This window comes from Fusarium fujikuroi, chromosome FFUJ_chr06 (assembly GCF_900079805.1).
Source record: "Fusarium fujikuroi IMI 58289 draft genome, chromosome FFUJ_chr06".
Lineage (NCBI taxonomy): Eukaryota > Fungi > Ascomycota > Sordariomycetes > Hypocreales > Nectriaceae > Fusarium > Fusarium fujikuroi.
In genome coordinates, this window is record NC_036627.1 from 3,978,690 (window position 1) to 4,000,260 (window position 21,571).

General features: G+C 48.7%; 9 protein-coding genes; 4 read left to right on the forward strand and 5 right to left on the reverse strand.

The window, feature by feature from the left end:
• Positions 1-771: 771 nt before the first annotated feature.
• On the reverse strand, positions 772-2,212 carry FFUJ_06599 (related to transport protein YPL264C; the record flags this gene model as incomplete). XM_023579942.1 has 6 exons in its annotated part: positions 772-948; positions 999-1,098; positions 1,147-1,535; positions 1,584-1,675; positions 1,729-1,942; positions 1,994-2,212. 6 exons carry the CDS (start codon positions 2,210-2,212, stop codon positions 772-774), a joined length of 1,191 nt encoding a protein of 396 aa, XP_023432689.1.
• Positions 2,213-2,924: 712 nt separating this feature from the next.
• Positions 2,925-4,460, reverse strand: FFUJ_06600 (uncharacterized protein; the record flags this gene model as incomplete). XM_023579943.1 has 2 exons in its annotated part: positions 2,925-4,159; positions 4,211-4,460. 2 exons carry the CDS (start codon positions 4,458-4,460, stop codon positions 2,925-2,927), a joined length of 1,485 nt encoding a protein of 494 aa, XP_023432690.1.
• A 3,028-nt stretch (positions 4,461-7,488) lies between these two features.
• Positions 7,489-8,481, forward strand: FFUJ_06601 (uncharacterized protein; the record flags this gene model as incomplete). The annotated part of the gene is made up of 1 exon (XM_023579944.1): positions 7,489-8,481. One exon carries the CDS (start codon positions 7,489-7,491, stop codon positions 8,479-8,481), a length of 993 nt encoding a protein of 330 aa, XP_023432691.1.
• A 1,026-nt stretch (positions 8,482-9,507) lies between these two features.
• FFUJ_06602 (related to Zn-dependent hydrolases, including glyoxylases) lies at positions 9,508-10,499 on the forward strand (the record flags this gene model as incomplete). XM_023579945.1 has 4 exons in its annotated part: positions 9,508-9,537; positions 9,591-9,656; positions 9,709-10,087; positions 10,138-10,499. 4 exons carry the CDS (start codon positions 9,508-9,510, stop codon positions 10,497-10,499), a joined length of 837 nt encoding a protein of 278 aa, XP_023432692.1.
• Positions 10,500-10,859: 360 nt separating this feature from the next.
• FFUJ_06603 (uncharacterized protein) lies at positions 10,860-13,223 on the reverse strand (the record flags this gene model as incomplete). Its single annotated transcript, XM_023579946.1, has 1 exon — positions 10,860-13,223. One exon carries the CDS (start codon positions 13,221-13,223, stop codon positions 10,860-10,862), a length of 2,364 nt encoding a protein of 787 aa, XP_023432693.1.
• A 1,213-nt stretch (positions 13,224-14,436) lies between these two features.
• FFUJ_06604 (uncharacterized protein) lies at positions 14,437-15,291 on the forward strand (the record flags this gene model as incomplete). Its single annotated transcript, XM_023579947.1, has 1 exon — positions 14,437-15,291. The coding sequence occupies one exon, from the start codon at positions 14,437-14,439 to the stop codon at positions 15,289-15,291; it is 855 nt and encodes a 284-aa protein (XP_023432694.1).
• A 192-nt stretch (positions 15,292-15,483) lies between these two features.
• Positions 15,484-16,636, reverse strand: FFUJ_06605 (related to ADH3-alcohol dehydrogenase III; the record flags this gene model as incomplete). XM_023579948.1 has 3 exons in its annotated part: positions 15,484-15,665; positions 15,718-16,445; positions 16,491-16,636. 3 exons carry the CDS (start codon positions 16,634-16,636, stop codon positions 15,484-15,486), a joined length of 1,056 nt encoding a protein of 351 aa, XP_023432695.1.
• A 313-nt stretch (positions 16,637-16,949) lies between these two features.
• Positions 16,950-18,123, reverse strand: FFUJ_06606 (related to aryl-alcohol dehydrogenases; the record flags this gene model as incomplete). XM_023579949.1 has 3 exons in its annotated part: positions 16,950-17,683; positions 17,734-17,911; positions 17,959-18,123. 3 exons carry the CDS (start codon positions 18,121-18,123, stop codon positions 16,950-16,952), a joined length of 1,077 nt encoding a protein of 358 aa, XP_023432696.1.
• A 766-nt stretch (positions 18,124-18,889) lies between these two features.
• FFUJ_06607 (related to cutinase transcription factor 1 beta) lies at positions 18,890-21,520 on the forward strand (the record flags this gene model as incomplete). XM_023579951.1 has 5 exons in its annotated part: positions 18,890-19,522; positions 19,568-19,648; positions 19,693-20,369; positions 20,417-20,542; positions 20,644-21,520. 5 exons carry the CDS (start codon positions 18,890-18,892, stop codon positions 21,518-21,520), a joined length of 2,394 nt encoding a protein of 797 aa, XP_023432697.1.
• Between the last annotated feature and the right edge of the window lie 51 nt (positions 21,521-21,571).

A 21,571-nucleotide genomic window follows, 5' to 3' on the forward strand; every position in this document is an offset into this window, starting at 1 on the left:
CGGGTACTTACAGAAAATGCGTAACGAAATGTGTTTCTGGTCGCCCGTCAGAGATATCAGAGTAAGGGAGTCGAAATCATATTCTCACATGATCAGAGAGCAGTCGACGAAGTATGACACCTGCTCATATCAGCAGCATGGAAGACTTGCACGTGGATATTCACAGTTATGAAATATGACATCAAGGTATATAAGTTCTCGCTCTCAGTGTAGTACACCGCAAACTTTCTAATAATATTCCTATCTACCAAATACAAATTGATAAAAGCACAGCAGACTTATACCATGTGCACCGAAGAAGTCTACAACTATGAATGCCCCAAATGCGGCAAAGATCACAGAGCAGACAGAGATTACAAGATGTGCAGTACGGGTCGCAGGAAGAACAAATGGGGCGCCTGCGGAAAGTCTTCGGTGGAGCGACATAATCGTGTAGAGACTTGCCCGACTTGTATCGCGAAGGCGAAGAAGCGAAGTTAGGCGCATCATGTGATATTAAAGGTGCAAGTTGAGCTTGCCGAAGGAGTGACGCTAGAGAATGGTTCATAATTGACAAATAAAAGTCTTCTATATATGCAACGTGATTAGTTTGTACACGAATTATCTATATTGCAAGCACGCAGCCAGCATATAGGTGTATTTCCAGTAGTGGCCGAGAAGCCTGATCCGCAGTCTGCTTTTGGCGTATAACCCATGTAGTATGATTACCCTTCCCTTCGGTAGTCTGTGAGATCTCTCCATTAATAGACGTGCTGACAGAGCCTCCTCTTGTCATTGCTGTCTTCTTTCCTCATCAAGCAGTGGTCTTGGATCAGCAGGGGCTTTCTTCTGTAGGCTGACCCAGATAGCTGACCCAATGATCAGAGCACTGCCAATGAAACTGGTGATGGGAGGCGTGGTTCCCCAGACGATTCGCTCGATGATCAGGGCGAAGACCATCTGAACGTACTGTGATGAGTTAGTATTGTTCACGAAGGCCTTGTCAAGCAGGAACTTACAATGAGATTGGTGGCTCGACCAGCCTTTTCTCTCTGAAGACCTTCAGTGAGGAGGAGCTGGAGCAGAAAGCCAGATATACCAATCGAGAGAAGTAAACACCTGATTATATCAGTCCTAGACTCTAAGCTTAGGGTTCGAATTACATACCATTCAGCGATAGTCTTGGGAATCTCGAATTGAAGATTTGGGTGAATCATGATGATCAGAAACGAGCTAACAGTCGCAAGCACAGCGAAGTAATTGACACTGACGAGCGAATGGGCCCGCTTGCCGATCACGCGGATGGTCGCATACGCCGTCGCCGCTGCAAAAGAACCGAAGATGGCGCACAGGATAGCAATGGTGCGCTCTTGAGGTGTTGCCTTTACCGGCGGTAGGATACCACCATCAGTAGTAAAATCGGGGTCCACAGCACGAGACTCGAGTTCTGATAACGTCCGCCAGCTTTCGGGGAATAGAAAGGCTGGGCGGGCGACGAAGAGGACGCCTGCGAAGGCGATGAACCCTGCGGTTGCTTCTTTGACGGTGAATGGTTCCTAGATGTGTCAGCTGAAGCCGGTGTCAAAGATCGAGATTGGACTTACGCGGAGGGCAACCCATGCAATAAACGCAGTGAGAGTCGGGACAAGAAAAGTGATGACGGTCGCATCAGAAATGTCAAGATACGACAATGAGTCTGAACAATACGTTAGCAAGATCTTTTCCCGTCAATCCTTTACATATTCTCACAGTAAAGTCCAAAAAGCCCAGCTGATCCAGCAAACCCTCTCAGCACCAACAAACCCCTAACCTCCTTCGGCCCCAAAGGAAAATTCGGTACGTTTTTACACCACATGTAAACAGAGCCAATCAGCGCCGTAGCCAGCATTCGAACGAAAATTATCTGCAGAGCGTGAAACTTTGTTTCAAAACCCGTTTCAAGAAGCCGCGTTGTCATCGACATCTGAGTCTGTTAGTGTGACGGTTTCATCGGGCGCGAGAGTGGCGCGCTTACGATTGAGGCGAATAGTTGGGCGACTAGGACGTAGAATAAGCCAATGTTTCTGGAGTAAAAACTCTGTAGCCTTTCTAAGATTGTTGAGTCGGAATCTGAGCTAGTTTCGGAGGATGTCTCTGAAGAAGAGTCTTCTCTGTTGGCGGCTGGGGCCAGTAGAGATGAAGCCTCTGACTCTCCATGTTGATTGGCCTGCGTCTTGCTCTGAGAGTAAGACATGTTCAAAGTCATTCACAAATGAATCTGTCAAAATGAGTCTACGGCCAGCGCAGTTAATAGTCCCCAGGCAATTAACTCGGGTCAAAATTCACAGCCCGCGTGAGAGAAGCTTAACGAAAAGAACTGAAGGATTTTCTCCAGCTGGTCTCGTGAGCGAGTGGCGCTGAGCCAACTAAATACTCAGCTGAGATTGGACCGCCATGGTCCCACGAAAGGGGGGTTTCCACCAATCGCGGCTATCGTCGCTTGGTGAAACCCGGGTCATTAATTCTTCCGTTGGCTTGGCTATCCTTAATCTCTGTTGTGAGAAGTTCAGCCTGTCTCGTTCTTGTTTTCAGACAATACATAATGCTCGTACTGTAGTCGCATATGTATATCTCATTTTCCATTAGTTCTGGAATTATGTCGCCTCTTCAGTCAGTGGTTAATTGCCTCCAAAACCTGGGGTGATTCACGGGTCACAATCATGCTTACCCTGCATGACAGATTCTGAAGTCCGTTCTCGCCATTAATAGTTGAAGGGAGAGGTCCTAATATCTCGTTTCCTTGATACTAGTCATCTAGTAATGGCTATATTCTTTAAACATATTTTCGTTCCCTTTAACTTGATAGAGAATTTATCATTCTTAGGCGTAGAGCAGAGCAGTTTGGCCACAGCAATGTCAATATCCCACGACTAAGTACCTATTAATTGCAAACAAAGATAATAATTTTAAATGAAGAACAAAGCAATTCCAGCAAAACTCAACATCAGTGACAAAGACGCTCGCTCCACAGTACCACTGTTACCATTCGAGCCTCCACTTCCTGCAGTTGCTGTCACTGTAGTAGTACTCTCCCCAGTTCCAGCCGGAACATTCGTCGGCTGATCTTGTGCCGAAGCTCCCTCCTCAGAGCTCGTTGTTTCAGCCGGCGTAAACGACAAAACACACTCAGCATCAAGAGCAAGCGTATCGCCGACATCATTGGTGACTTCCATCTCAGGACATGAGAACGTCGCATCTTCGCCTTGCACCGTGACGGTCTTTGTACCAGTTTCAGTCTCGGTCTCGGTCTCCCATTCTGTTCTCGTATAGGTTGTGAAAGGTGTGCAGGAAACTTGTCTCCCCAAGATGTTGTTTCCTCTGTTGACGTGGGCCGGTGCTGTCGCGGCATCACGACGAAGACGAGCGGCGCTGTCGTCGGTGGTGGTAGCTTCGGGGGGCTCGTAGTGCAGAGTGCATCCCTCATCCAGCTCAAGTGTCGCACCTTCGTCATTAGTTGCCGTCATGGGGACGCAGGTAAACTCAGGGGCGTCGCCGGTCTCGGGCTCGATGTCGGTTGTAACGCGCACAGTCTTCATCTTGGTTGTTGTGACTGTATCCGTCGACTTGACCGTCTTGGTGGCAGCAGGACAGGGCTTACAATATCCATCAGAACCACAGTAGCCCCCTGATCGACAGCACTCTTTCTCGCAGCACGTGGTACCCTTTAAGCAGGAACCATTCTTGCAACACCGTTGGGTAGATGGATTGGCACAATATCCAGTTGAACAGCAGTCACTGGACTTTGGACAGGCCCATACAGTCCCAGGGCCGGTACAACAAGTCGTTGTTCGCGGGTTATAGCACTTGCTATTTCCACATCGCTTCTGACCAGACGGACAACATCCACCGCCTGGCATGCAGTCATACCCCTTAGGACAATTTCTACCGACACCACCACAGCAAACTGACGTGTTGGGGTTGTAGCATCCAGATGAACCGCACTTGGTCTCGCCTCTGCTGCAGCATCCTCCACTGACGCAAGTCTGACTTTTCAGACACGCTGTACCGCTACTGCAGCAGATTTGTGATGATGGATCGTAACAGCGGCCTGAGCCGCATTCTTTGGCGTTCCCGCGACAGCAGCCGGTGGAGATACAGGTGCTGCCTCCAGGACAACATCCGAGACCGCTTGAGCATGGGTCTAAGGTCTTGTCAGCAAAGGCCGATTATGGAATTCTGGTGATCAGCATACAGTAACCTGGGTCGACACATTGCCTTTGCCTGGGCTGTAAGCCAAAGGCCTGTGGTTCTGCGATTCCTCCGATCCACTCCGTGAAGTCAGACAGGGAGTCAGGGAGTACGATATCTTTCATTTTGGCATCGGCCAGTGACACCATGTTCGGTAGCTCATTCAATTGGAAAGTGTCGTGGAAGAGCTGACCACCACTCGCCGCACCTTTACCTACCCAAAGGGCAAGGGGCGCGATCTGAGAGAACCGCATGCTGTGCAAATGTGTGATTCAAACCTCAGGAAAAGAATAAAGGTTAGTCAAGCCTGAAAGCCCTTCCCGCAGCGAGGCTGGACCGTGGCGCTCAGCAGTCATTTATAACTCGTTGCCAGCGCATTACCCCTCTTCTGTGGTGTCATGGTCGAGGATCTGCCCTGACCGTCAACCTTGCCAAGAGCAACCAGGCTGAGAAATTAAGAGATTGCAGCCTTTATCTTACTGCCCTGCGCAATGCTATACCGAAAGTGAACAGAGGCTGGGGCGGACAATTAACCTTATGTGACTGGAATGTCCGGGCGTGCATTAGCAGTTGTGAATAGCGCATTGTGGCGTCCATAGTCTCTAGGTTGACGATGATCAGGCAGAATATCCATCATGACACCAGGGCCCGATTGGGTTCTTTTCTTTTGCGACTCTTTTATATTTCACCTTGAAATTATGTCTACCACGATTGACTACTAGTGAAGAGAAAGATGGGGTTTCGACTCGTATTCTCGAGTCACTTTACTGATTGTTTGATGATCGATCACGCTGATCCTCAGCCGCACGATGCACAAGCCCTAACAGGTAAAGTCACTGAACAGGGGACTGCATCAACGTTGAAGCTTTAGGTTATAGTGCTTACGCCCGATTACAGGTATCGGTCGGATTAACGGTCCGCAGGATCAGCAATTTGTCGAATTATTACAAACAATACCGCGTGATCAATGTGATATTCACAAAGCTAAAAATGAGAGGATAATTTTCCACCTCTAAAATGATTGAATGCAGTAAATGTGCATGAGAAAATGGTAAGAGTTGGTTATTAGATGCTGCATCAGGGCGTTTTCGGATATCGCTGATGCGAGCTGGGGTAAGAACTTGGCACAGGACCCTGGCAATTGAGGACCATCGGAAGTGATGTGTCACAAGCACCAGTGACATATTTCTCGACTGGCAGGGTAATCATGTCGATCGGGAGGCAGGGGCCCAGGAAATCGCGCAATGGATTCCGCATTTGGCTCACGAGGCACAGCATATCTAAGCCAATAATAAAGGTGCTTCTTTTCCTGCACTGTCTCTTCTTTATTGTGTCACATCTTGGGTAAGCGATGATCACGTCGGGCGTTGTGAAAAAGTCAGTATGGTCCATCGCCTTTCTGTACGTAGATATTTGCCTTGAAAAATACCGGCGCACGCAGTACCGTCATGGTGTATTGTACCACTCGTGTACTGGTGTTGTTTACCTTGTACCCAGGGCTGAGGCCTCTCTTAACCTCTCAGCCTTGTCAGAGTATCAATCGTGTATATAAAGTCTTCTTATAAGGATGTCTTGAAGGTTAATTACAAGGAGCGACTAGGCTGCCGGCAGTGGCGGCGGCATTGGTGGAGGCGTCAATGGAGCCAACGTTAAGCCGTAAAAAAGTCGGGAGGTATTCCCCCATAATACCACTTTTACTGACGATTAAGTAATGTCAAAAAATGGGAAAGAATTACTTTTAGCTACTCGAAAGTCTCAGGAAAAGTTATATTGTCGTGACTTAGTCCTTGCTCCTAGGAAAGGCCTTTTTACATTTAGATAGAGATTACCCTTCCCGAAGAAGGCCATCAGCCTTTAACAACCGCCCCCGTCTACTTGGGACGACCAGAAATCGGCTAACATGTAGCATCACTTAAGCAAAAAGCATTAATTCAAAGACTTAAAGTGTCGCAATTGGCCAAATACTACCATCTTGTGAAATGGAAAAGCCGATGTGAGGTTGTCGCAAGCATTCCAGGGTAAGAGGTCTAGCCTTGGTGGATCAGAACGCTATGTGATGACAGACATAAAGGTATATAATCCCCTTAGGACCTAAGTTCCTTCATGATTTTTGAGACTGAATCTTACACTTTTTATCCTTCTATCTGATATCATTAAACTGATCACTTAATTCCTGTCGGATGATGAAGACCATATCTCCATTGGATCATGATTGGCTGTCTGCACTTAACTTGCGTTTGATACTGTTGAATTCAGCGTCTTTTGCAACTTTTTCTCGTTGTTGCTCTTCATATTCAAACCAAGACTGCGAAAGCACTGAAAGTCAATAGGCAGATGACGATTGTGTGCAAGAGCATTGTTCTTGATGAGATATAAGAGCCATCCTCCATAGTTGCTGACACTACTCCGCAGGCGTGGTTATAGATATGAGCTCTGGAGGATTAAGTGCTGTTTGTGATTTTATGCTGCTAGAAGTGCAAGTGATGGCGGGCATTTGCTTGGGTTATCGAGAGGACATTTGCCACTCTTCTATCTAAGTATGCCGTTAGTTTGAACCCCAAGACAGCGAGTCCAAAGTGGGGTGAACCTTGCGTATGGCCAATTGCGTGGGTAGTTGGTACACTGCCTTAACTCTGTTTTTGGGGGAGTTATTTTGACTTGATAGGCCTGACAGCCGATATTTGCATCGTGCGCACCTTACTCGGACTTTGCGCTCCAATAGTAGCAGCTGGATTTCTCACATGATCAACTGCTGAAGAGCTGTGATGGTCTTGATCTCGTGTTAGTGGAGCCGGGAATCGTGTATACTGTAGATCAGATAGCAGCGGCCCCGAAAGTGGTCGGTCGGTTCGTCGGCAACGCCAGATTTCCAGCCACAACAAAATCGGCTGGGGTGAACGTGGGCAGTTCTATTTCAGCATGATTATGATGTCGGATACGAGGCTTGGCATAGCCTATTGCTCGTTTGGGACTGCACTTAAACAATATGGGGATGGCTAAGGTTTAACGTGGATTCTTTTTTTCCGCGCTAGAACATTTATGATATCACTTGTTCATGACTGTTGATCGCGAAAACTCTAATTATACGAGAGGTTGGGCAGCTGATTAACGAATCCTCAGGCTGAAGATGGAAGAGATGGAGATATAAAATGCGACTGGATCATCAGACTGGATCAATCTCATCATCCTCATCGCCATCTGCATCTCTACAATTCTACACCTCAGACAAACCCTCTTCCCTGCTTAATACACCAAATCGGTCTTGCTCATCCAGAGTTCGTCATGAATAAGTTCATCATCGCTCTGACCGTGGCTTCCGCAGCCACTGCTGCACCTCTATACACCAGCGATGACTGCCAGGATGCCTATAAATCTTGCGTCGCCGCGGGTACCCCAGAGGTTGCATGCTCATGCACTCTAACTGCCTGCGTCGGCGAGGATAGCGCTCGCATCCGCGAGTGGTGCTCTTCTGCTACCGCATCGCTTGTTGAGCCAACCAAGACTGAGATTCCCGGAGGATGCAATCCTGCCCATCCCGGCTCATGCCCTTCATCGTACTTTACCAACAAGTACACTGCCCCAGCCGAGACATTCACCTCCATTCCCGGCATTCCCGGCGGTTGCAACCCTGCGCACCCTGGTTCCTGCCCCTCTTCATACTTTACCAAGACCTATACCGCTCCGGCTGAGACCTTTACCTCTATTTCTGGTATTCCTGGAGGCTGCAACCCTGCTCACCCCGGATCTTGCCCATCATCCTACTTTACGTACCCCGTGGCCTCCAAGACTGCGGTGCAACCTGCTCCCGTGCCCGCGCCTACCGAAGACTGCTCTGAGGGTACCAATCCTGAGGGTACCGGCTCTGAGGGTACCACTTACCCCGAGCCCAAGCCTGTTGAAGGCGAGAAATGGAGTATTAAGGATTTGACTCGTTACTGTGGCGAGGGTAACGAAGGCTGCGATTATAACTTCGAAATCGCCGGTGCCGACGGAAAGGCTGAGAGGTGTACCATTATCCGCATGCCCGGCAAAGACGCTGCCACCGAAACCTGGTCTAACGAGCCCTGCACCGATGGCTCTGAGTTTACTGTCTCTTGGGGATATGTGACTGAGCCTGCCCCTGCCTTTGCTGTCATTTCCGTTGTCAAGGGCAAGGAAATCGCCTGGTTTGGTGTTCCCGACGTCAATGGCCAGAAGGTCACTACTACTCCTTCTAACCCCTTCGGCTCCGGACAGTTTGGTGATCTTGGTCCCGAACAGGTTTACACTTACTAGATGGTTTTACGCATGAGGATGAGACAGAATATACGACATGGTTCATGACTCGAATGATATGATACACCCGCTCATTAAGTAATTTAGAATTAATACATAGACTTCATTCTTTTAAACTATAACATTAATAGAGATACATCAATACCTAGTAGCTTATATCTCTTACTCTCTTGACTTGAGCTTCCAATCGACGCTTGGGCTTACTTTGAATGTCCAGCTATTAACTGCGATCCGCTCACTTACCTACGTCATTGGTCATTCTCACCCAAACAATATTCTGTTTCTTCAACTTTTACCCATTCATACCTCTCAGCAGGGCCATTTCCTCTTCAACTTCTTGTTGTTCGGGTGCAAGAACTGGCTTTGCCTTTGGTATAGTCGCATGGCCATAGTACAACCTTTCGTTGATTTATTATGCTTGGTGATGACATGGTCCATCGTGCTAATCCGTCTTTCACCTCTGTCAACATGGTCATTTCCCAATGGTCAAAGCGTGGGAGGAGTTTCCCAGCAAATGCGCTCCCCTTGACTAATCTTACTACTATAGATGAAAATAACGCATAGAGCTATGTACACCTGATTTCGGCATTTGAAGACCGGCAGTTCTTGAGAAAGCGGAGAGAGCTTTTACTACCATGCCATGAAGAAGGTAGGATACGACGCTGTGGCCTCATTAGCCAACCATGTTCCAAGTACTTATGTTTAGGCTCAATCAGAAGGGCAAACAGCCGCTCGGAGAGAGTATTTTGTCAAGCATGTGAGTGGCTGAAAATAAAAGGTTATTCGTTAGCTGGTGCGTAGGTTTGTCCGCTTGATGTTGCATGATATAGATGTTGTATTCGCAATTGAGCATAGCGCAGTGTGTTAACATTAATGCAAGTATTTAAAACTCGTGCTATCTCTCCATCAAGTTCTCTTTGATCTGAGTTCTTCATTAGTAACAAAGATCTTGTTTCTGGGTGTAGTTTCTCGTAACCATCACGCAAGTTAATTGAACACCGATTCTGAACTACCCGGCCTTGCAGAATGCAACCCAACTATGAAGTAGCTCCCGAAGTAGGTCTTCACTGACTTGGATGCCTGTTCTACACACTACTAACTACATCTAGGGGGCGCGAATGTGGCTTCTCCATATCGGCAATCTCGTGGCTGATGAAGGCGTTTTTCTCCCCTTTGTCAGCTCTCCATTCCCAAAGACACAGACCATTGCCCAATTAACACGAGCAGGGAAACGTATGTACTGCCAGCCATCCAATCTCAGAGAGCAAGAGAAGACATTTAGTCATGATATCTGTCCTTATCGAACACCCCGAAGACGTCCTTCTGCTCTATGAGACAGGTGCAGGCAAAGATTACCCAGAGGTATGGGGCCCTCGGCTTGCCGATATCTTTGCCAGAGGCGAGCATAGCGAAGACATGGAGCTCGACGCAGCTATCAAGAAGACTGGTCATGACATCAAAGACGTCAAGGGTGTCATCATTGGACATCTGCACTTGGATCATGCAGGTGGGCTCGAGTACTTCAGAGGTACTGACGTGCCTATTTACGTTCATGAGATTGAACTCAAAAATGCTTTTTACAGTGTGGTGACCAAGATAGACATTGGTAAGTATATCATCAAACATCCATCGCATCGAAGTAACCAGCTTCTGCAGGAGTCTATCTACCAACCTATCTCCAGTTTGACCTGAACTGGACTCCGCTCTACGGCGACAGTATCCTCATCGCACGCGGTATCACAGTGCACTTAAGCCCAGGCCATACCCCTGGACTCTGCATCATGCAGGTCAACTTGAAAGAAAGCGGTACCTGGATCTTTACCTCAGACCTGTACATTGTGCAGGAGAACTATGATAACCTTAGCACGCAGGGTTGGTTGACGAGAGACCACGCTGCTTGGTCTCAGTCTAATCAGCTGGTTCACATGTTGCAGAAGGCTCGGGGGGCGAAAGTCATTCTTGGGCATGATCGAGATGTTTTGATGCGTCATAAGCTTGCTCCGGAGTATTATGAGTAGATAGTAGTCATCTTTACTGGCCGACAATGACGTTTTTAGGCGCTGGAATATGGAGAGCCCTTGCTTTTATAGTTGTTCTCAATGGTCAGTACCGATTAATCGTCTCTGGCATTGCTTTTCTCTCGAATCTAGCTCTTCCTTGTTCTCTAGATATTCCAAGTCATACGCTCCGTCTATGTATCTGTAGCAGACCTCGAGATTTTGCAATTACAGAGTGGTTAAGTGCTTCTCTCGATGAGGCAACTCGTTATGTATGCCAATTACTATTATTATTATCCTTTTTATAGTGATTCTAAGATTAAGATGTACTGAGATAATAGTGTTCAATATGTACAGCAATGGGTAGATAAAGCATTAACCTCAAGCAGTCTGGCAGTCATGACACTCATAACAGTCCAGGTCGCTCCACCAGAAGGAATAAGGAACGTCGATGTCAATGCCCTCAGTACCAAGCTTATAAGTCGACAGAGCACAACTCACGCGATTTGGGTCAGTATTATCAAGACCAAAGGCCTCACAGTAACCCTGCTCACGACATAGAAGGGCACAGTCCTCCATGGTGGTCTGACGCGCGTTTTCTTGGATACCCCGTCCCCACCAGCCACCCTTCTTGACACCGAAGGCGTTGCAGGTTCGCTGGACTGGAGGCTCGACATCATTGTCGCTCTGGGGCCAGTGGTCTAAGATGCCAGGGATGGAGACGGCTTGGGTGGGGAGGCTGTCAAGCTTTTGGCAGAAGCCAGGGGCTGCGATGCCGGTGGGGCAGGTCATGATGGTAGCTGTAGAGCTGGCAGACTCTGTGGTAGTGGTTGGGGGCTGCTGGATAGCAGGTGAAGAAGAAGAAGTAGACTCAGCGGCCTGAGTGGTTCTTGTGTTGAAAGTGGTAGGTGTATCAGCTACAGCCTTGGTAGGAGCCTGACATGTCATCTCGGGGAGGACAACATTGTCATTTGTGAGAAGACCGTAAGTGGCAAAACCCATGTTCTGTCCACAAGCCCAGCAGCCGACATCAGAGAAGTAATCACTACCTCCCTCCTCGGTGATCTCATCGGTAGTACCAGCATATAGCTTACAGTTCCTCTGAGACAGAAGGGAAGTATAAGAGTAGGACTGACAGTCAGCGTACATGGCACACATATCTCTGCACTGATCACCGCCACCGCAAGGTTGAACAGTTAAAGCTGCGAACTCCTGAGCACAAGACTTGAGCGTTCCCTTACGACGGACACAGCCCTTGTTAGGAGTGTCACCCATCTTGTTGATACAAATGCTATCCTCGGGGAAGCTAGGGCAGGGTTTGGAGATGATACAGCTACGGTCATAAGAGGTGAACTGGGTACCAGTGTTACCGACAGGAACGTCGCTCAAGACAGAGGCGATGAGACGACACTCGTTGGCACAGTTATTCCCGTAGCTCCACTCAAAGGACTTGCAGTTCTCATCAGCGAGACAAAGGGCAGCGCAGTCTTCCTTCTGATAGTTACTGCTTGTGAAGCGGCTGTATGCTCCAGCGCTATTGTAAGGCTGCATGCCGCATCCGCGGCCCTCGATGGAGGATGTACCGACGTTGGCGCAGACGCGGCTGACAGGACCATCGGGCTTGATTGTCGAGGACTGACGGGGGGAGGAGCTGCCGCCTGATGTAGTGGCGCTTGTAGCAGCTGACTCGGTGCTGGTCTGCTTCTCGCTGCTTGATGTAGTAGTCCGGGCACCTGGAGTTTGAGAACCAGGAGTCTGAGGACCAGGCTGTGAAGTAGCTGGAGTGTTACCTCCAGCGGAGGTCTGGCTGTTGACAGGACCAGGGGTATTATTGCCAGTGGGAACAGTGTTAGCGCTACCAGTGGCTGGAGTATGATTGCCAGTGGATTGGGTGTTGGAACTTCCAGTACCAGGAGTAGGAGAGTTGGAAGACGAATCTGAGCTCTGAGTATGGGTTGGAATGATCGGAGGTACAGAGGTAGTTCCGACCTTGCTAGATGTAGTCGTCTGTACAGCCGGAGATGAAGTAGTAGTGAAGTCAGAGACATCTCCATCACCAAGATCAAGAGGATGGTCATCAATAGTCGCAGGTGTAACCTGGTTAGACATAAAAAGAGAGTCAACGTAAACCTGAGCAGAGCCTCCAACCAAGCAGTTCATAGAGATAGACAGAGGTGCAGAGCGTTGGGCAGCTGTGACTTGCTCCAGAGCCATACCCCACTGCACACTCGTTGCAAAGCTGATGATCCAAGTCTGGAAGAAGGTCTGACTACCAAGCGAAGCAGTCAATTGGCAAAAGTTCAGCGACGGGGCGGTAACGACAAAGTAGAAGAAGCGAACGGTATAAGGCCTGGTCAAGCTCAGCAGTTCAAGCGACTGAGCAACACCAGCAAAGCTTCCGAGATCTCGCTTCTTATCGCCACTAGCCTGCAGCGAAAGACAGCCTGAGTCTTTGCTACCATCGCCCTTGTAACCTGGTCCAACGACGATGGTCGCATCACCGCTGGCAGTGAAACCTGGGATACCGCCTTCGGGAGGGGCAATGGAGAAACCGCCGCCATCGATGACGCTCTTGATAACGACGGATCCGGCGGTCCCGGAAGCAGCTGCTGAAGTCGCGGTGTCGGAGGGAATAAGATCGGTTGTAGCGGAGCTGTGAGAAGGACGAGGTTTGCAGTGACTTGCAGCAGCGATATCAAGGGTGCCGCTAAGGGCCAAAGCCACGAGGGCTGCGACGGAGCGCATCGTTAAGGAGCGTGTAGGGAAGATGAAAGAGTGGCTGTGAGGATGAACACTCACGAATAATACGGATGCTAAGAAACGAAGAGCGACATGGCGTTTTCCGGGAACCAGTCTTATTATATCTGAACTAACCATTAAATTGTCGGTTACACGGCAGATAAGGGTATTGCGCTTTGCCCCTAACTTGTGAGCGGACAAACGATAGTTGCGTATAGCTTCCAAATAGATCCATTGTGTCGGGTCTTAGGTCGTTATTCAGCTCAGCCATGGAACCTATTGCAGGATAGTGGCCGATTGAAAAAAGGGTCTGAATCAGAGATTTATGCTTAATCAAGTGTAGCGCCGGGGACCGTGGCTGTCATTATCTAACGCGTTTCCTCTTCTGGTGTACGTAAGAAAGACATCACTTTACAGCAACAAGAAGTGCTTAGAGGAGTGCAGCTTTAGTACATAGAAGCTTTTTGTTCATCTGTTTCCTGATATTATTTGCCAATTGGTCATTTAGCACAAATTCATGTCGATACACAAGCAGCGGTGACATGCTTTTTGTACTGGTAATATCGTATCTGATCCACTCGCGAAATCTAGAACTTTAAAGTGTCGCGCTTGGTCAAATAGCGTCATCAATAACTCCCCCATTCTGTCACTGGGCTGAATGAGACCCCTGAAAATAAGAGAAAGTCCCATAATGTCGGTAACGACATTTCCCAAGCGCATGCTCTTGCACTCAGAACCAGCCGAACACGTGAGTAACCTGCAGAAAATAACCCTACAATTTAAAGTTAGGGTTCTCTTGGTACCGTGGGGCTGAATATATGGACCGCGACAGATTTACTTTCGTGCGAAGTTCGACATGCAAAAGCTGATACGTTCGACGTTCGCTACGTGGTCGATACTTTGATGGAGAAGTCCTGGATCAAAGCTTGACCTCCTTGGAGCTGTAGTATCTGTTTGGCGAACAAAGTTAGGTCTGAAGTTGATCATATCAACGAAGCAGAGATTAAAAGTCTCCCACCGCGTCACAAAAGTAATTCTTCAAGGAAGGAACATATATAGAGCGAGAAAAAATAATATGAAACCATTACAACAGCTGTATAAAGTCCATCTGGCCAAGTCGTTGTTATTCCTACACCTTTTCAATCTCCCATACAGACCAACGTGTCTAAGCAAGGACAGATATAAAAACTCTTTTTTATTACAAAGCCGACAACCAAAAATGAAACAGTCAACCTCAGACGTCGAGGTCGTCAACACGATCCAGGGTGCAAAGTCCCTCGCCGACGGTATCGCAGTTCTCAACTCCTCCCACGCAAGTCAACAAGTGCCACTACTCTACATCAACATCGAGCCAAACAGTCTCGGTGCAAACGGCCAGCTCAACCTCTTGACGATCATGCTGGGCTACGGGCCAGAACATCGCCGACGTCTGTTCCTCGTCGACGTCAACCTCCTCGCAAACCAAGTATTTTCCACGCGAGGATACTACGGCGCCAGTTTGCGAAGCATCCTCGACTCTGCTTCGTACCAAAAAGTCTTTTTTGACGTTGGCCATGACTCCCATATTTTATACACGCAGTATGGGATTAAGTTGCAGGGCGTTCATGACCTGCAACTCATGGAGAATGCGTGTTGGCCACAGGACCGCAAGACACGGCATCTGCAGAGTTTCGACCCGTTGGTGCAGAGCTTACTCGTCCACGGGATGAACCGAAAAAGATGGTTGATTGACAAGTTCAACGGAAAGTGGGCATACGGGTACGACGCTAGATCACCGCACATAGTGTTTCAGCAACGTCCGGTTGTCTGGTACATTCGATCATACTGCTGTCGAAATATTCGGTTCATGCCGGAGTTGTATGAGAAGATCTGGTATGCGGTGCCGATGATTATGGACTTGGTTACGCAAGAGGCGCAGAGGCGAGTTGATGAGAGTCAGGAGGATGGGTATAATCCTTTGGCCAATGGTCGATTGAGAAGTCCTTGGTCTGCTGAGCAGCATAAGGAGCTTGATTATTGGCGGGAGATGAGCCCTGGGCCCCTCGATTTGACATTGGGCAGTTTTTCTACGTGATAAGGGGAAATGGAAGCATGAAGCAGCTGGGAGATTGTGCCTTGAATAGGAGAGCCTGGATAATAGGCCTGGCCAGATAGTCCAGCACTGGGCGCTTTCTCAGCTTTTCCCTGTAATGTTAATTTCGAAGAGCTTTGTAATAAAGCGGTACGCGTTTCCATAGAACTACCCGGCTAGATCGGCTAGACTTGTTCATGGTATTCTGACGACTATTCTACCAGTGACTTCCTGTCGTTTCAAGCCCTCAATAACATTGCCCACTTCCTCAAACTCAAGAACCTTAACCTCGGGGAGTATGGTTCCTTCAAGGGCATGCTGCAAGAGCTCCTCCATCTGCTCTTCTGTGCCAACCGCAACGCCGGTGACAGTCAGCGCTGGTAAGTGGGTCAGCAATCGACCGCAGGTAATAGGTGAGAAATTGCTTACATCTTGCGGAACATATAGTTGCAGAGAGCGGGATGGTAAAGTCGTTTCTCGGCAGACCAATCGTGACGATGATCCCCATGTTCTGTACTAGACTCGGTGCTTGGATGAAAGCTTCTTGAGAGCCAGTCACCACCAAGACAGCGGATGCTCCCTCACCCGTCATCTCCTTGACCTTTGCTTCCACGTTCTCTGTGTCAAAGTCGATAAAGTGCTCGGCGCCACTGTCCAAACTCAACTTCCGTCTGGACTCTCCAGTATCAACAGCAATAACCCGCAGACCGTTCAACCTACTAGCAATCTGTACACCCAGATGACCAAGTCCACCTCCTGAGCCAGATATAATAACCCAATCGCCCCTCTCAGCATATCCCTTCAGCTTCGACACAGCACCAGCCATCGTCAAACCCGCACAGAGTAACGGGGCAGCGACTTCACCAACAAGACCGTCTGGAATCTCAGTAATGTATCTCGCATCTGCAATCACGTATTCTTGCAAAGTACCGGGGACATGTTTTCCTGTGTTAAGCTGTTTGGGACAGTTGTTGGCATAGCCTTTTTTGCAAATGGTGCACGTCCCGCAGGCGCTGTAGAGCCATTTTACGCCGACTCGCTTATTGAGTAGGCTTGCGTCAACTTCTTTTCCGAGTTTCACGACTGTTCCTACACCTTCGTGGCCGACTATGGGGTTATAGGGACCCCATCCTGATAATGCACGGATTTCTGAGCCGCTGGTTTGAATTAGTCATTGTTCTCATGGTGATGGTCATGCTTACCATAGACCAGTAAATTCAAGCTTTACAAGAATCTCGTTTTCGCCAGGATTGCCAACCGGTATATCCGATCGAATTATGATTCGGGCATCATTTCCAGGATTCGTGATTAAGGCTGCCTTTTGAGTAGATGGGATGGAAGAGCTCATGGTGAAAATGACGTTGAGCTTGGAGGTCCCGCCGGGCTTGGGCGGGTTTAAGTGCCACTGTAAACGCCGAAGACAGGTCGCGGGGCTGACGATTTAGTGGGTTTAGCAGCCGAACTAAAGTGCCGTTCCGTGAAGCTTGCCGATATACATGCCGAACCCGGATCAATGTTTCTACGCGGAATGGATACAGATCCACGGATTGGAGAGTCAAGGAAAACATCATGAACTTTGCAACCATGATCGTGTTCATGATGATTGACCTAGTACCACTATATCCAAATCATCTGCTTCTCGTGACTGTACTTTGATTGCCCTAAGTATGTCCAGCGATGGGCTTGGCCTGATACAACTCCTCCAAATACTTGACCTCCTCATCACTCAAGTTCTTCCCCCTCGCCCCAATAGCCTGCTCGATCCTCTCAACACTACTAAACCCAATAATGGGACTCGTTACCCGCTGATTAATCCAAGCCAGCGCGACATGCGCCATAGGCCAATCATGCTTCTCTGCAACCTCAACAACCCTCCCTATAATCTTCTGATCAGTCTCCGACAACTCCCCAGATCCTTCCTTCTCCTCCTTACTCCTCTCCGTGGCTCCAAACTGCGCAGGCGGTCGTGCAAGATGTCCTCTACAAAGCGGCGCCCACGGAATGATCCCCACGCCCGTATCGTTGCAGAAACGGATCATCTCGCGCTCCTCCTCGCGGTACAGTAGGTTATAATGGTTCTGCATGCTAATAAATTTGGTCCAGCCGTTCTTTTCGGCGACGAATTGCATGCGCGCGAATTGGGTCGCCCACATGCTGCTTGCGCCGATGTAGCGCACTTTTCCGGATTGAACTAGGTCGTGGAGTGCTTTCATCGTTTCTTCAATAGGAGTATCGTCGTCGAAGCGGTGGATCTGGAGAAGGTCGAGGTAATCCGTGTCGAGACGTGCGAGGGATGCATTGACTTGGTTAAAGATTGCGGCGCGGGAGAGGCCGTATTGGTTCTGGTAATCTTTTGAAATGGCGAATTCGTCTTTAAAGTTGATGTGGCGAGCGCCTGTACAGCATCAGTATACGCGAGTAACATTGGGCGTGGTGGGAATTTACCTGGCTCTTCGCCGACACCCCAGCGGCATTTACTGAGGATGACAACCTTGTGGCGTGGAATGTTGAACTTCTTTAATGCCTTGCCGACAATTTCCTCCGACGCGCCATTGCTGTAAGTATTCGCGGTGTCCCAGGTGTTCAGGCCGCGATCATAAGCAGCTTTAAGAAGTTCCAGGGCCTGTAAAGTAATCAGCGACATGCCCCTACTTCAAATTGGTGGCATACCTCATCCTCTCCAATCACCCAAGGAAGAACTCTCTTATCACCAAAGCTCATGCATCCAAACACAGGAACCGAAATGCGCAGACCTGATTTGCCCAAATTGCGATACTCGCATTTCGAAGCCTCAACGGATTGCTTTAGATGAGGGGGGAGTTCTTTTGCAGACATTTTGGCGTTGAAGAGTGAAGAAGAAAGGTTGGGATTAAGAGGGGAATAAGGGAGTATTAATGGTCTGAGATAAAGTGAGATTGGGCGTGATAGGCGGATAAATAGAGAGTAATGTCATCATATGTTGCGTGCTTTGGTGCCCCACTGCTGATGTTCGTTGATGCAGTATTCAATTCGTCGTGATTGCAGATGTGCTTATCCTGTGCATGAAGCTATTCCCAGTCTGTCCACATCGCTTAGGCTATTCTTCATCACAACAGTGATCAAAACAATACCTAGTCATCTCTGACGTATATCTCGTAATTAACGTTGGCCGACATCAATTAATTGTCAGTGGATATGCTGCACAGAACTTCTTCATCACAAGGAAACGCCTGCTGTGCAACGAATTGAACACAGAGAATGACGGTCTCACCCCAAGATTGGTCCTCTCGCTTCAGCTAAGCCAATTATGCTTCCAATAGCTCCTTGGCTCCGGCGTGTCGACCCTCGAACCGCTTAGCCCACACCGTTCTATCCTAGCGTCTGCCAAATCTTTGCGGGGATTGATCACCATTCTGTGGGGAAGAGCGTCGGCAAATGCCATCGGATCCCGGGGCAGGGAGCAGCTGACGTCTTGCTTTTCAATCCGAGGATTGCGAGTTGACAACTTTGATCCAACATAACCACGACCTCGAGCGCGATATCTTATCACCAGACCTTTTTTGCTACCTCGGAATTTTGCGATTATTCGGACAATTGAGGGAAAATGCAGGCGACAAAAACTATGAGGAAACGAGTCTCGAGAGCTTGTAATTTGTGTCGGGCGAGAAAAGTGCGGTGCATCATTGAGAATCCAGCTGGTCCCTGTGTCAACTGCAGACACAACGACAAGGTCTGCACATTCAAGCGCCGCCATGGAATAATGCACGTCACAACATCCCTCCAAAACTCTCTTTCTAACCAAATTGACAGATCAACGACTCCCTCGCTACGAGCAAACGAACCCCCGACGCCCCGATCCATCGAAGAATCAACCACTACGACATCCGAACCCCGGAACATCCTCCCCGCAACACAGAAGACCTCACCACCAACGGCCCCTACAGCAATCACACAACAACCGCCAAATTTCGCCGCTGGATCGCCAACACATCCCGATTACGCATTTCTCCAAGTCCCCGATACAAAAGACCTGCTCCCGCAAGATTTAGCATTCCTCGTTAGTCAAGGATGTTTTGTTGTCCCGCAGCGCGCGGCGCTGGATGATTTTCTGCGACAGTATTTTCTGCACGTGCATCCGATGCTTCCGATACTGAATGAGAAGGATTTTTGGCTGTCGTATAATTCGGTGGATAATGATGTCGAGTATGAGATGCCGATGTTGGTGCTGCAGGGAATATTGTTCATTTCTTCGGGGGTAAGAGGCTCAATTGAGATAATGGGATGATGCTGACGGGTATAGTTTGTTTCGTCGGAAACGATTAAGATGCTGGGCTTTGAGGATGTACACCAGGCCAAACTCGCATTCTATCGTCGATCAAAGGTACTTCCCTTACTCTGGGTATTTACCATCGCTAACATGGTCAGCTTCTCTACGACTTCAGCGTCGAAAAGTCTTGCATCGCCATAGCCCAAGCCTCCCTCCTCCTCGCGCACACACATCTCATTCCCCGCTGCATAGCAGGCAACAAGCCCCTCGGCTCAATCTGGCTCGGCATCGCTATATCCTACGCCCGCGTCGCCAAAGCGCACTGCTACTCGTCCCTGCGCCCCAACAAAGACACCGAAGTAGCCAAGGTCCAAAAACTGCGCAACACTCTTAAGCGCCTCTGGTGGTGCTGCATCATCTGCGACCGTTTACTTCCCCTAACATCCCGCCAGAGCATAAAGATCACGCCCTCAAATTTTAGCTTTTCTTGCTCGAAGTTGGGAAGTGCGGATTTGTGCGATGAGCTGTATAATTCTGATGTTTATGATTCCACAACGAAGACGCTGCATGCCGAGTTGCTTTCGAGGCTGGTGGATCTTTGTGTGGTTCTGACGGATGTTTTGACGGTTACGTCGGTGCTGTATAATAATCCGTCGTGGATGTTGTCGGGGAGGATGGAGGTTGGCAAGGATGCGAGTTTGTGTCAGATGGAGCTTTGTCGCTGGTATAGTTCGTGGAGTGAGACCAAGACGACATTGGATGAGAGGATGGCAGAGGAGGTTTCGCCGTCTTCGTCGATTATCTTGTTTAAGAATCTCATTGAGATGTACTACCAGTAAGTTTTTGGTCATGGGTATAAGCATGTAATGCTGACTTTTGCAGTTCCGCAAGGCTATCTGTCTGCCATTACAACATTCTTCGGTCAAGTTTATTACCGCCCTCTCAATCCGATACACAGCTCCGACGACAAAGCGAAGATCTTCAAGGTTCAGCATCACGCGTGACCGAGTGTCTACTCGAATTCGATCGTCTAGGGCTATCGCGCTGGCTCCCAATGACTGCGTAAGTCATTCCTCAGATAACCTCAGCTCATCACTAACAGTTTGCAGCATCGGATGCACAGCATTCCCACTAGCACTTCAGATGATCGACGTCGAACTTCTTCGTCCCAAAAAGCCAGCATCACCAGAAGAAGGCGTCAAGCTCACCCAAAAAGAACAGCACGTCGAGAATATTCTCAAGCAAATGAAGAGCTACAAGAAGAAATACTATATCACAGACTGGGTCATGCGAGCTATTCGACATGTCGTTGAACTTGCCAGACAACGATCACCAGCACCAATGTCCACCGACGACGACTCACCAAGCAGTTGTCTCGATATGCTTAAAACCCGGCCGAGCTACTACTTACGACTTGTCATGACTCTCGATATGAGTATCAGCAACGGCAGACTCCCAGACGAATGCGATTTCCCCCCATCTCTACGAAAGGCAGGTCGTGGGCTAAGCTCCAGATCCCAGGCAACATCCATGCCCACCGTCGACGAACAATCAATGAAGCGTTTCTCCGCCATGAACAAACATCTCATCCCCGACAATCTAACAGATTTTATGGACCACAACAACATCATGACTTCAAACCTCCAAACTCAAGACCTACGCAACATCGACCAAGAAGCCTTCTTCAACAACAAACAGCCCTTTCCCGCTGATCTAACAGCAGCGTTATGCGAGATTACGAATATTCCACCGCTGGATTTCAGCGATATGTCTTTGATGGATTCAACACATTTTAATGACTTTGGGGGCGTTCCGTTTTGGCCTTATGATTTATTGGGGTCTCCGCCTGATCAGGCTGGTGGACAGGTCGAGGAGGTTGGGATGGGTGATATGTTTACGGGACTGATGGGCGATATGAATGACAAGAATTATGAGGGGAGTGGGAAAGAGAGTGCAGCTGATGATTTAGTCATGAATTCCTTTTGAGCGAGGATGTATTTGTACTGGGAAGGATTATAAAAGCACTTGTTTTCTTTC